The sequence below is a fragment of the Chamaea fasciata genome, unplaced genomic scaffold, assembly GCF_029207755.1.
Source record: "Chamaea fasciata isolate MVZ Bird 193981 ecotype frontalis unplaced genomic scaffold, bChaFas1.0.hap1 SCAF_41, whole genome shotgun sequence".
In the NCBI taxonomy this organism is placed as follows: domain Eukaryota; kingdom Metazoa; phylum Chordata; class Aves; order Passeriformes; family Sylviidae; genus Chamaea; species Chamaea fasciata.
This window is the reverse complement of record NW_027094126.1, coordinates 1585029-1599415: the sequence shown is the minus strand read 5'-3', so window position 1 is coordinate 1599415 and position 14387 is coordinate 1585029. Positions and strand designations below refer to the sequence as shown.

Genomic DNA, 14387 nt, shown 5'->3' with positions numbered 1-14387 from the left:
GGGGAAGGAGCCGCGGTGACCCCCGGTGTGTCCCCGGCGGAGGTGACGCGGTCATGTCACCGTGAGGGGTCAGCTCAGGAAATGACCGAGGGCTGAGGGAGAAGCCAAAGCCGGTCCCGGTGACACCGAACGCCGCTCCCGGAGCACGGGGCACGGCCGGGGCCGCTCCCGGGAATCTCCTCGGGATGGGGTTGGGGTCGGTGCTCACCTGCCCAGGTGGGCATGAGCCTTTCCTGGGGAGACACCTGAGTTTGGGGCTGTTCCCAAAAGCATCGGGGACATCTGGGAGAGCCCCGGAGCTCCAGATGTTGATCCTGCCTGGAATTTCACCCCGCGGACCAGCCGGGATCGACCCCCCTGAAACATCCGGAGCAAATCCTGCGGGTTTTGGGATGAGGCTTTCCCGGGAAAACAGGCCAGGGAGGGAGGAGGGGGAGGCAGGGCCCGGGTGGGGCCCGTGGGGACCCTCCCCACGCCGCTGGGGCTCCGTCATTGCCCCGAAAATATCCCGGACGGGCTCCAGGAATGGGAACGTTTGCCATTGGGGCTGGTCGGGATGAGCCTGGGCGGGGATGGGGCTGTGACCCCCCCGTAGGGTTAGGGGGTTGGGATTGGGGTTAGGGGGTTGGGATTGGGGTTAGGGGGTTGGGGTTAGGGCCTAGGCTGAGCCCCCCAGGGCTGACCAGGGTCCTTGGAGCAGCTCTGGGCTCACCCCGGGAGTGGAACCGCATCGGGATAACCCCAAAATCTCACACTGGGATAACCCCAAAACGTCCAACTGAGATAATCCCAAAACCTCCCGCTGGGAAAACCCCAAACACCACATCGGGATAACCCCAAAACCCCACACCGGGATAACTCCCAAACCTCCCCCTGGGATCACCTGGAAAGCCCACAGTGGGATAACCCCAAAACCTCCTACCTGGATAACCCCAAATGTCCCACTGGAATAGCCCCAAAACCCCACAGTGGGATAACCCCAAACCCCACAGTGGGATAACCCCAAAACCCCATAGTGGGATAACCCCAAACCCCACAGTGGGATAACCCCAAACCCCACATCGGGATAACCCCAAAACCTCCCACCTGGAGAACCCCAAAACCCCACAGTGGGATAACCCCAAAATCTCCCACCTGGAGAACCCCAAAACCCCACAGTGGGATAACCCCAAACCCCACAGTGGGATAACCCCAAAATCTCCCACCTGGAAAACCCCAAAACCCCCACAGTGGGATAACTCCAAAACCCCCACAGTGGGATAACCCCCAAACCCCACAGTGGGATAACCCCAAAATCTCCCACCTGGAAAACCCCAAAACCCCACAGTGGGATAACCCCAACCCCCCCCCCAAGGCACCTTCCCCCCTCATCCTCGGCCGCCCCCGGGGTCCAGGAGCTGTGGAGCAACCCCTGGAATTCTGGATTTACCCGCCCTCCTCCCACTCGGGGCAGCCTGTAATTAACCCCGCCGCGCTAATGAGTTTTGGGGAAGTTTTGGGTTCAGCCCTCCCACAAAGAGCAGAGGGCGCCGGGGAGCTCCGGCATTCCCGAAATCTCCTCCCGAGGGATCATGGAGCTCTGGATCCTCCTGCTCGGGGCAGGAATGGTCCTGGGTGGCGTGACCGGCCGTGAGTGACCCGCGCGGGGGAACTGGGAGAACTGGGATGGAGCCGGCTGGGGAGATGGGTCTTACTGGGAGGACTGGGAGGACTGGGATAGACCCAGCTGGGGAAGAGGAGGAGGATTTTCCATGCTGGAAACCCAGCCCGGAGTGGATTGATTCAGGATTTATCCAACGAGGTTGCGACTGCGGCGCTCCAGGGGGAGGAACTGGGAGCTGGATCTTACTGGGAGAACTGGGAGAACTGGGATGGATCCAGCCAGGCTCCACTGGGGCAAGGGAGGAGGATTTTCCATGCTGGAAATTCAGCCCCGGGGTGGATTTATCCAAATTTTCTGCTCTTCAGCCTGGCCCACCAGTGGGTTCCTGATTTTCCGGTGCAGAAAACTGGATTTTCCAGCGGGTTCCTGATTTTCCAGCCTGGAAAATCGGATTTTCCCGGTGGCTTCCTGGTGTGTCTGACCCTGCCGTGGTCCTGCAAAGCCCAAGGAACCCTCGCTGTGGGTTTTTCCGTGGAAAAAAAAAAAAACGCCGCTGGGTGTATCCCAACCCCAATCCCAATCCCAAATCCACCTTTCCCCACTGGGGCGGCACAACCCGGGGGCTGTTCCGCCCTTCCTCACCCCGGGAGAGGCTCAGGGGGGTGAGGAAGAGGAGCTGAGGCTTTCAGGAGGAGTTTGGGACCGCCGGGATTTGGCTCCCGGGATCCCACGGGGACGAGGAGGTGCCGAGCTGTTGCACAAATCCCGAAGTGAGGACGGGATTTCGTCACCCCCCGACGCTGCCAGGAGCTCGGATGCGATGTCCCAGGAGAGGATGAGTCCCCTGGGGATGGAGGACGAGGAGTTTTGTAAGGCCAGGCCGCGGGAGAAGCTCCAAATCCGGGGTTTGGAGCCGTTCCCAGGACTGTCTGCACCTGCTGGCCCTGCTCTGGGATTTGGGATTCTTGGGGATTTGGGGTTCAGGGTCTGGGATTTGGAATTCAGGGTTTGGGATTTAGGGGTTTGGGGTTCGGGATCTGGGGTTCAGGATTTCGGATTTGGCATTCAGGATTTGGGATTTGGGATTTCAGGTTTGGGATTCGGGATTCGGTAAGCAGCTGGGAGCGGGAGTTCTCCCAAAGGCTCCCTGTGAGCCCTGAGTTGTTCCAGGAGGAAAATCCGGGGTGAAGGTGGTTGGGAGGTTCGGCTGGCTCGTGGTCAGTCACCCGCTGGGCCGGTCTGGTGGGGCTGGAGCCGCTTCCCTCCTCCTCCCGTGGGAGATTCTCCCTGATTGTCCCACAGCCGGAGGAGGGGGGGGCACATGTGGGTTTGGAGACCGGGAATTGAGGATTTGGGAAGCTCAGGCTGTGCGTAGCTCTTTTCCAGGTGAATTTGACCTTCAAATTGTCCCTTTTGGAGGCTGGGTTGGGTCTGGATCCGCGTTTTTCCTGCAGGAACCAGGTCCTGACTCAGGCCAGGGGCTCAGGGACGCGGCTTTGGCTGAGCTGACTCATCCCCGTGCCCGAAACCAAACTGGGAGCACTGGGAGAGCTCCAGTCACCTCCCCGGTGCTGGGGGGATGGAGCTGGGCAGGGAACAACCCCAAACTCCTGGGGCCAAAACCCCTTTTTTTGGCAGAAATGGAAACGGGTTTGGGAAGGGGAAGGGAAATATTTGTGTGTTTCGTGCTGCCGGAGGAAATCTTTGGGCATAAAATCGTCTCTGCCATAAAATCTGCTCCGGTTGGACCAGAAAAACCCCCCCGGGGGTGGCTGAGCGTGGATGTGCCGTGTCTTCCCGTCCCTGTGGGGTTTCCAGCCCCAAAAAGCTCCAGCAGCCCCTCTGATCACCCCATTAGGGGGGCCGAGGGTCCTGCAGTGGTTTAGGGTCGATTTAGGGTCGATTTAGGGTCGATTTAGGGGGTTTTGGGTCGTGTCTGAGTGAGGAGGAGGAGCCCGTTCCCCTGCCCGCCTGTCTGCCCCTATTGGCCCCGCCGTGCGGGGGGATTTGGGATTTAGGATTTGGGATTTGGAGTTCAGGATTTGCGATTTAGAATTTGAGATTTGGTATTCGGGATTTGGGATTTGGCATTCAGGATCTGGGATTCGGGATTCAGGATTTGGGATTCAGGGTTTGGCATTCGGGATTTGGGATTTGGGATTCAGGATTCGGAATTCGGGATTTGGGATTGAGGGTTTGGCATTCAGGATTCGGGATTCGGGATTTGGGGTTCAGGATTTGGGATTTAGCATTCAGGATTTGGCATACGGGATTTGGGATTCAGGATTTGACGTTCAGGATTTGGGATTTGGCATTCAGGTTTTGGGATTCAGGGTTTGGCATTCAGGATTCGGGATTCAGGATTCAGGATCTGATGTTCAGGATTTGGGATTCAGGGTCTGGCATTCGGGATTCGGGATTTGGCATTCAAGATTCAGGATTTGGCATTCAGGATTCAGCATTCAGGATTTACCATTCGGGGTTCAGGATTCGAGGTTCGGCATTCAGGGTTTGGCATTCGGGATTTGTCATTCGGGGTTTGCCATGCAGCCTCTGGCATCCGGGATCTGGGATTCGGGATTCGGGATGACACTGAGGCCTCGCAGCGCTCCCGGCCCCGCTGAGTCACGGCGGCGCGGGGTCGGGGCCGTGCCGGGACACGCCGGGGCCGCTGTGACACCCCCGGGCCACACACGGCACCGGCACCGGGACCGGCTCGGCGGTGACGGGCTGTGTGGGCAGCTCCCGCCTTGCACAATCCGGCCGGGATTGCTGCTGGAAAAGGAGCTGTGGATGGATCCGGGGTGATTTATCCCGCTCTGGGAACGTCCTGGGAACGGGGCTCGGCTACTGGGGCTGCACTGGTCAGACTGGGAGGGTCTGGGCCCCACTGAGCCCCGCATCCATGGGATGTCCCACCCCTGGAAGTTCTCCCGGCTCTTCTCAGGGATTTCGGGAGAACCTCGAGACCCCTCCCAGGCTAAACCCGTCCCGTCTAAAGTGGGTTTGGAAGGAATGGGAAACCAGGAGGGAAAACCGAGCCAAGGACACCCCCAGGAGCTGGGGGGGGGTGGGGGCACCGAGGGGTCCCTCAGCACCCGGGTGACGTCACCCAGCACGGATAATTGGGGTGAAGCCACGAAGGGAACAAACAACGCGGGCACCGAGGGGAGGCGGCGGCGGCGGAGAGTTTGATGTCACCTCCACGGCCTGGATGTCACTGTCATCACCTGAATGTCACTGTCATCACCTGGATGTCGCTGTCATCACCTGGATGTCGCTGCCGTGGCCTGCACTGTCCCAGGACAGGATGTGCCACATCAGGATTTGCCCCGGGGCCACGTTTCACCGCCGGAGCCGGAGTTGGGCAACCGGCGGCGCCTCCGATGCCGGGAGATTGCGGCTGGGCCGGGGACAGCAACGCCCCGTCCTGCGGGGATCGCCTTCGCCGGCGGGGACACGGCTGGGGACACGACAGGACAGGACAGGACAGGGTCACCCTGTGGAACAGGGACACGGCTGGGGACAGGACAGGACAGGACAGGGTCACCCTGCGGGACAGGGACACGGCTGGGGACAGGACAGGACAGGGTCACCCTGTGGAACAGGGACAAGGCCACCCTGTGGGACAGGGACAGGGTCACCTGTGGGACAGGGCCAACCTGCTGGGGACACGGCTGGGGACAGGACAGGGTCACCCTGTGGGACCAGGGACAGGGTGACCCTGGTGGGACAGGGACATGGCCTGGGACAGGGACATGGCCTGGGACAGGGCTGACCTGTGGGACAGGGTCACCCAGTGGGACAGGGACAAAGTCACCCTGTGGGACAGGGTCACCGTACTGGGACAGGGCCACCCTGTGGGACAGGGACACCTTGCTGGGGACAATGCCACCCTGCTGGGACAAGGCCACCCTCCTGCCGAGGTGACTTTGTGCCTCCTCCTGTCCCAACGAGGGGCCGGCAGCTCCTTCCTCTGTCCCAGGACAGTCCCAACCCCTCGGTGACCTCCAGGCTCCATGACAAACGTCCCTTGTCCCTCTGAGGGTGTCCCCTGTCCCCTTCAGAGCCTCACCGCTGCTATTTTCGGCTTCGTTCTGTTGCCCTGAGTCACAAAGCCGGGTGCTCATCATCGCCTGTGCGCTACAAACACCTCGGGAAGGGGTTTTCCCGGTTTTCCCAGTTTTCCCAGTTTTCCCAGTTTGTTTTCCCAGTTGTCCCAGCAGGAGGAAAGAGGGACAGGGATGCGAACGAGGCTCCCTGGAATGCGGCAGGGCCGGGGGCGCTCGGGGCTGGTCCTGGGGTCAATCACGGGCAGCGGTTCCGGGGGGGTCACCCACAGGTGTCACCCTGCCATGGTGACACCCAGAGCAGTGACAAAACCCCGGGAGGGGACGGGGACGCTGCAGGTGAGGAGGCCCAGCCCCCGTTTTGTGTGTCCCCCCCCCAGATCTGTACACGGCCCCCGACTCGTGCGAGGGGCGCTGCGGGGAGCCCTTCAGCGAGGGCCACGAGTGTCATTGTCACCGCGGGTGTGCCACAGAGGGCAACTGCTGCGAGGACCACGAGAGGCACTGCGGGCCCGGTGAGCGCCCGGGGACACGGATTTGGGGGGTCCCCAACCCCCTGAGGGTGACAGGGACTGGTCCTGAACCTCTGCAGGGTCCTGGGTGGTCCCCAAAGTGTCCCCAACCCCCTGAGGGTGACAGGGACCGGTCCTGAGCCTCTGCAGGGTTCTGAGTGGTCCCCAAGGTGTCCCCAACCCCCTGAGGGTGACAGGGACTGGTCCTGAACCTCTGCAGGGTCCTGGGTGGTCCCCAAAGTGTCCCCAACCCCCTGAGGGTGACAGGGACTGGTCCTGAACCTCTGCAGGGTCCTGGGTGGTCCCCAAAGTGTCTCCAACACCCTGAGGGTGACAGGGACTGGTCCTGAACCTCTGCAGGGTCCTGGGTGGTCCCCAAGGTGTCCCCACCCCTCTGAGCCCCTTTTCTGCTCCTCCGCAGGTGGGGAAGGGGCCGAGGACGAGGCTCACACCCGCGGTGAGTCGAGAGGGGCAGAACCTCCCCCGGGTGCCTCGGGGTGTCCCCCCTGTTCCTGGGGGTGTCCCCTCTGTCCCTCGGGATGTCCCCCCTGTTCCTGGGGGTGTCCCCTCTGTCCCTGGGGGTGTCCCCCCCGTTCCTCGTGGTGTCAACCCGTTTCTCAGGGTGTCCTCCCTTGTCCCTCGGGGTGTCCCCCTCCATTCCTCGGGGTGCCAACCCCTTGCCAGCAGCGCTGTCCCCTCCCTTTTCCCTGGATCCAGCTGGATCCCCATCACTTTTCCCTGGATCCTGCTGGATCCCCTCCCTTTTCCCTGGATCCTGTTGGATCCCCGTCACTTTTCCCTGTCCCCGGAGCCGTCCCAGCGCTGCCTGTCCCCACAGAGGGATTCTCCCGCAGCCGCGATTCCATCACGGACCAGGAGCTGCTGCAGCTCTCGGAGCGGCTCCACGGGCTGGATCACAACAGGGCCCGGCCCGGCGACATCGCCCTCAACCCGCAGCACCTGGCGGGCCCCGACGAGACCGGGGACAAACGGGACCTGTCCCCGCAGCCGTGAGTGCCACCGGGGGGGACGGGGACACACCGCTGGGCTGGATGGACAGATGGACACGGGGGGAACGGGGACACACCGCTGGGCTGGATGGACAGATGGACACTGGGGGAACGGGGACACACCGCTGGGCTGGATGGACAGATGGACACAGGGGGACAGGGACACACCGCTGGGCTGGATGGACAGATGGACACTGGGGGAACGGGGACACACCGCTGGGCTGGATGGACAGATGGACACAGGGGGACAGGGACACACAGCTGGGCTGGATGGACAGATGGACACGGAGGGACAGGGACACACCGCTGGGCTGGATGGACGGATGGACACTGGGGGAACGGGGACACACCGCTGGGCTGGATGGACAGATGGACACGGGGGGGATGGGGACACACCGCTGGGCTGGATGGACAGATGGACACCAGGGGGGATGGGGACACACCGCTGGGCTGGATGGACAGATGGACACGGGGGGACAGGGACACACCGCTGGGCTGGATGGACAGATGGACACGGGGGGGACGGGGACACACAGCTGGGCTGGATGGACAGATGGACACGGGGGGGACGGGGACACACAGCTGGGCTGGATGGACAGATGGACACGGGGGGGACGGGGACACACAGCTGGGCTGGATGGACAGATGGACGCGGGGGGGACAGGGACACACAGCTGGGCTGGATGGACAGATGGACACGGGGGGGACGGGGACACACAGCTGGGCTGGATGGACAGATGGACACCGGGGGGGATGGGGACACACTGCTGGGCTGGATGGACAGATGGACACTGGGGGGACGGGGACACACCGCTGGGCTGGATGGACAGATGGGCACTGGGGGGACAGGGACACACCGCTGGGCTGGATGGACAGATGGACACGGGGACAGCAGTGACCACCCAGAGCTGGGCTGGCTGGAGCTGCCCAGGATGGACAGATGGACATGGGGACAGCAGTGACCACCCAGAGCTGGGCTGGCTGGAGCTGCAGTTCCCCCTCTCCCCCCCAGGCTCTACAAACACGTGAACGAGCAGCTCTTCTCCAAGCCCACCTACGCCAGCTTCATTAAGCTGCTGGATAATTACCAGAGGGCCACGGGCAGGGAGGAGGAGGTGACGGCCGAGGAGCTGCAGGAACAGGATCGTTTCCTCCAGGAGGTGATGAGAACCGAGCTCATGAGGGAACTCTTCGCGTTCCTGCAGGGGAAAAGTGAGTTTGGAATCGGGGAAATCCCAAAGGGAAGCCCCAGCAGGGTGGGATGGGCTCAGCAGGGGGAATCCAGCGGGGACAATTCCCCAGGGACAGCGGCGGGGAGGTGACACAGGTTAGTGCTCCGAGTCTTGCAAACCACATTTAAATGTATCAGTCTCTGAGGGTCCGGCCTTTGCGGAGAAGCGGCTGAAAAATTAATTAGCGAGGCTGCTTGTCAGAGAGGGTTTTGTAAAGCAAAAAGGTTTGATGAGGAAAAATATCAAAATATCGAAATATCAATGTATCGAAATATCCAAATATCCAAATATCCAAATATCAGGTATCAAAATATCCAAATATCGAAATATCGAAATATCGAAATATCGAAATATCAAAATATCAAAATATCAAAATATCTAAATATCTAAATAACAAACGTTACAGAAAACAAAGGAAAAGCCACGCACCGCTGTCCCAGAAAACCTCTGACACGCGGCCAAAAGACACTCCAAAAATCCCTTTGGTTCCTTTGGGCGCCTTCCTAAACACTGAACCTTTTAGGAGGGACAATTTGGCTTTCGAACCAACGAGATTAACTTTTGAGTTAATTTGGAGTTCCGCTCTCGGAGCCCAGCCCGTGCTCCTGTGCTGAGCTGCGAGAAAAGCAGAGAATTTTCTAGTTAAACTTCCTGAAATGTCTAAAGGTAAATTAAACTGCAATTCTTTTCCCACACCTGCTGGGAGTGTGGGTGACGCTGTTTTACGCCACAGCGACACAGGCTCCGAGGTTCAGGAGGCTGAAAACGACTCTTTTTATTTTTGGGGTGTGTCTCCCTTTTATGCTGTTTCACACAGAGCAATTGGATTGGTGAAACAAAGAAAAACCTCTTCAATCACATTGGTCAGAGCAGGGGGACAGCAAGAAGAAATCCCTCCCGGGAGAAGGAATGAATAACGAAGCGACAGTTATAAAAACATTTCTCTAGTTTAGGGAAAATTCCTTGGAAAAAAAAAATATTAAAAAAAAAAAAATCTCAAGCACAAAACCCAAAATTACCGGGAAAACCCCCAACTCTGCCTCTCCCTCCTTTCCCTGCAGATCGTTACAGCTCCCAGCAGGAATTCCTGCAGGATTTGAAGGAGATTTGGTTCGGCCTCTACTCCCGAGCAGACGGAGAGCGGGATTCCAGCGGCTTCGAGCACGTCTTCTCAGGTCACCGACTAAAGATGCTCGACTCCAGTCAGGGGGCAGTCGAAACCTTTGGAAAGCTTTATTTACAATTCTTTCAGCCCTTTTATAACGCGCTGAGCTAAAAAAAAAAAAACAAAACACGTTATTGGTCCGTAGGGCTGGCACCTGTCCCCTCGGCTGGGTGACAGAAATAGCCAACAACTCCTGTTGTCGTGGGAATGGAATATTGTCTACACGAGGTGGTTTTGGGGAAAAACTGTGGGAAAGATTCCCTCGGGAAGAGCTCAGCAATTCTCAGGGTCAGAAAATGTTGGGTCCACGCTCAGGCCAGCGCAGGGCTGGGGGCTCCCCAGCTCATCCTGGATCCCCTTTTTGTGTTTTAGGGGAGGTGAAAAAGGGAAAAGTGTCCGGATTTCACAACTGGATCCGCTTCTACCTGCTGGAAAAGCAAGGGGCCGTCAACTACTTCAGCCACAACTTCAACGGGCCGGTGAGGGCTCCCGGGGGGTGCTGGGCACCCCAAATCACACCCCACATCACACCCCACGGCGTCAGCCCCGTCACCAGCCCCGTCCCCGGTGTTCCCCCGTGTGTTTTGGGGTGGGAAGGGCAGGAACAGACGATGTCAGGGGTAACAGAGGCTCCCAAACCGTGAGGGAGGGATTTGGGGCTGGGGGTTTCTCCTAAAACCCAGTTGGGAGCTGCTCTGGACCCTCCCTGGAGGGGCTGGGAGGATTCCTGGGTGGGCTCTGAGGATTTCCAGGTGGGCTGCGAGGATTTTTGGGTGGGCTCTGAGGATTTCCAGGTGGGCTGTGAGGATTCCTGGGTGGGTGTGAGGATTCCCAGGTGGGTTGGGAGGATTCCCAGGTGGGTTATGAGGATTCCTGGGTGGCTCTGAGGATTTTCAGGTGGGCTCTGAGGATTCCTGGGTGGGCTCTGAGGATTCCTGGGTGGGCTGTGGGCTGTGGGGTCCCGGCCCTGCTGACCCCAAACCCTCTCCATGCCCAGTGGGACTCGTACCCCGACGTTCTGGGGCTGCAGTTCAGCTGGGATGGTTTCTACAAGGAGGTGGGCTCGGCCTTCATCGGCTCCAGCCCCGAGTTCGAGTTCGGCCTCTACTCGCTCTGCTTCCTGGCCCGGCCCGGGCGGGCGTGAGTGCTGAGCCCTGTCCTTGTGTCCGTCCGTCTGTCCATCCTTGTGTCCATCCTTGTGTCCATCCTTGTATCCATCCTTCTTCTGTCCTTCTGTCCTTCTGTTCTTCGGTCCTTCTGTCTGTCATTGTGTCCATCCTCCGTGTGTCCGTCCTTCTTCTGTCCACCCTTCTGTCCACTTTTCTGTCTACTCTTCTGTCCCTCCATCCTTCTGTCTACCCTTCTGTCCACCCTTCTGTCCACCCTTCTGTCCACCCTTCTGTCCACTCTTCTGTCCATCCATCCTTCTGTCCTTCTGTCCACCCTTCTGTCCACTCTTCTGTCCATCTATCCTTCTGTCCTTCTGTCCTCCTGTCCATCCTTGTGTCCATCCTTCTTCTGTCCACCCTTCTGTCTGTCCTGGGGCCTTCTGAGCCCCATCAGAGCTGGGGCTGGCCCTGGATTTGGGGTGTCAGGGTTGGGGAGGGACAAGAAGGGGATGGGGATGGGATGGGATCAGTGGGATTGATGGGATGGGGATGGAGAGGGGAAGGAAATGGAAATGGAAATGGAAATGGAAATGGAAATGAGGATGGGGATGAGGATGGGGATGGGATGAGATCAGTGGGATCAATGGTATCAATGGGATGGGATGGGATGGAAATGGAAATGGGGATGGGGATGGGATGAGGATGGGGATGGGATTGGGAATGGAAATGGGGATGGAAGTGGAAATCGAAATGGAAATGGGGATGAGGATGGGGATGGGGATGGAATGGGAATGGGGATGGGATCAATGGGATGGGATCAATGGGATGGGATGGGATGGGATTAGATGAAAGTGGGGATGGAAACGGAACAGCCTTGGCCGGGGACACCAAGAACATCCTGGAGACGGGACTGTGCGATGGGGGCTCAGGGCTGCAGCCCCGTGGCCGTGGGGACACCGCGGGCCCCCCGGAGCCACCCCCGCGGGGCTCAGGGCGGTGACGGGACTGTCCCCACAGGTGCCACCTGAGCCTGGGCGGGCACCCCCTGAGCATCCAGACCTTCCCCTGGACCAAATCCACCTCGGCCAGCGGCCGGAGCTTCATCGCCACCGCCTACGTGATGTCACCCTGAGGGGAGGGGACACGGCTGGGGGGGGTAGGACAGTTCCGCCCACTCTGGGGCCGGACGGGACCCGGAGGGGCTCAGAGGGGCCCCAACCCCGCGGGGAGGGGGCGAGGGGACACCCCCAGAGCCCGCCGGGTGTCGCGGGCCCGGCAGGAGAGCGGCGGGAAGGGAAGGGAAGAAGGATTCGGCACGGAAAGGAAGATGCTGAGAGGAATAAACACCGACTGCCCTGGCTGCGGGAGTGCTGGCCTTTGGGGTGCTGCCCCTTTATTCCCCTCCGTTTGTGCCCCCCCCAGCCCCTCTCTGAGACCCCCCTCCCCTCCCCCGAGGGTTTGTCCCCTCCCCGGACCCCACCGGTCCCGGGGGTTCTGTCCCCTGGAGCCCCTCCCCGGGAATTCGGGGGTCCCCCCCCGGCCCTGCCCAGCTGAGCTCTCCCCAGAGACCCCCAAACCCCCCCAGAGACCCCCAAACCCTCCCAGAGATCCCCAACCCCCCCCGAGACCCCCAAACCCTCCCAGAGACCCCCAAACCCTTCAGAGACCCCCAAATCATCGCAGAGACACCCAAACTCTCCCGGAGACCCCCAAAACCCCCCAGAGACCCCCAAACACCCCAGAGACCCCCAAACCCTCCCAGAGACCCCAACCCCCCCCGAGACCCCCAAACACCCCGGAGACCCCCCAACCCACCCCCAGAGACCCCCAAAACCCGCCCCGGAGCCGCTCAGGGCTCCCTCCAGGTGCTCCAGCACCTCCTCAGGGGGACGAAACACAGCCCGAGGACCCCCAAACCGGCACCCCGGGACCCCCAAACCTCCATCCCCGGGACCCCCAAACTTCCACCCCCGGGACCCCCAAACCTCCACCCCCGGGGACCCCCAAACCTCCATCCCCGGGACCCCCAAACCGCCACCCCGGGACCCTCAAACCGGCCCCCGCGGGACCCCCAAACCGGCACCCCCGGGACCCCCACCGCGGGGATGACCCCTGCGGACAAGACCCCCGCTCAATCCCAGGATTTTTGGGGTCCCGGGTGGGGTGACAGCCACCCGCTCCCCCCGCTGCCCCCCATCCCCTCCTCCTGCCCCCCCCCGGGGTGGCGGGGCCGGCGGTTGGGGGGTCCCAGGGCCGGGGCTGGGGGGGCTCGGGGCTGTCTGACAGATGGTGCCGCGGCTGCGGCGGCGCCTGGGCAGGGCCGGGAGCCCCCTCACCATCTGCCGGGGGTCACCGGTGACCCCCAAACCATCCCGGGGGGGGCGGGCAGGGTTGGGGGGGGGGGTGGGATGCCGGATTTATAGCGATGCGCTGGGAAATCGGGGAGAGGGGCGGGATTTTGGGGGGGCGCCAGGGCTGGGTGAGGGTCGTGTCCCCCTGGCTGTCTCCTGGGGGGTGGTTTGGGGGTCCCGGAGCCGGGGACACGGCCCGGGCCGGCCGGGGAGGGCGCGGAGCTGAGGATGAGGATGGTCCGGGCTCCTCCAGGAGCTGCGGGTGGGTCCTGCCCCTCTCTGGCACCGGAGCCGGATCCTCCTCCCTGTCCTGGATGCCGAATTTCACCCTCGTCCGTGCCAAAACATCCCCGGCTTCACACGGAGAGCTCCAGCCCCGTGTCCGGGGGGAAGGAGAGCTGGAAAATCGCTTTTCCAACCCCAGATCCTGAGGGGAACCGAGGCAAAACCCCCGGGAGGGTCCTGGGGGGCTGGAAAATCGCTTTTCCAACCCAAATCCTGAGGGGAACCGAGACAAAACCCCCCGGGAGGGTTCTGGGGGAAGGAGAGATGGAAAATCGCTTTTCCAACCCCAAATCCTGAGGGGAACCGAGACAAAACCCCCCGGGAGGGTCCTAGGGGAAGGAGAGATGGAAAATCGCTTTTCCAACCCCAATTCCTGAGGGGAACGGAGGCAAAACCCCCGGGAGGGTCCTGGGGGAAGGAGAGATGGAAAATCGCTTTTCCAACCCCAAATCCTGAAAGGAACGGAGACAAACCGCCCCCGGGAGGGTCCTGGGCTCCGGGCAGGGTTTGGGGCGCTCAGGGGGTATCGGGGAGCTGCTGCCTCCAGCAGGGACCCCCGTGGCTGTCCCCAGGCCGGGGACAGAGCGCGGGGACGCCGCGCTGGGGAATTTTCCAGATCCCGGCTGGGTGTTCCCCCCCCTCCCCGCTGCCTGCACCGGTTCGGGTGTGAGACATCCGAACTCAGGTGAAACAGCAAAACCCACCTTGGCTGGGCCTCAAAACTTCCCCCCCCCCAAAAAAAAAACCCTCCCCGATGCTGCCAGAGCCGCCCCAACCTCCCCAAACCCCCCGAGAGCCCCCCAGGACCCCCCACCCCTCCCTGCTCTGAGGGTCCCGCTGCCTTTTGGGGCCTCGGGGGGGGGGTGGGGAGGAGCAAAACGAGACAAAAACCGAGCGGGGAGGGGAAGGGCAGGACCGGGAGAGGAGGGGAGGGTGTCCCCGAGCTGCCTCCAGCCATCTGCTGCCAACTCGGGGCCTCGGGGACCCCCCCAGCCCCGCGCCGGGCGGGGACGGCGCTGCCCCTCCCGGGGGGACCCCCCGAGCGGCCCC

At 61.3% G+C, this 14387-nt stretch overlaps 1 protein-coding gene across 1 annotated transcript; it reads left to right on the top strand.

Moving 5' to 3' along the window:
• The first annotated feature begins 1531 nt into the window (after nucleotides 1–1531).
• Nucleotides 1532–11833, top strand: ENDOU (endonuclease, poly(U) specific). The gene is made up of 9 exons (XM_066207368.1): nucleotides 1532–1629; nucleotides 6054–6188; nucleotides 6607–6642; nucleotides 7024–7195; nucleotides 8208–8407; nucleotides 9489–9602; nucleotides 9965–10071; nucleotides 10590–10732; nucleotides 11719–11833. The coding sequence occupies exons 1-9, from the start codon at nucleotides 1572–1574 to the stop codon at nucleotides 11831–11833; spliced, it is 1080 nt and encodes a 359-aa protein (XP_066063465.1). The 5' UTR covers nucleotides 1532–1571.
• The last annotated feature ends 2554 nt before the right edge of the window (nucleotides 11834–14387 follow it).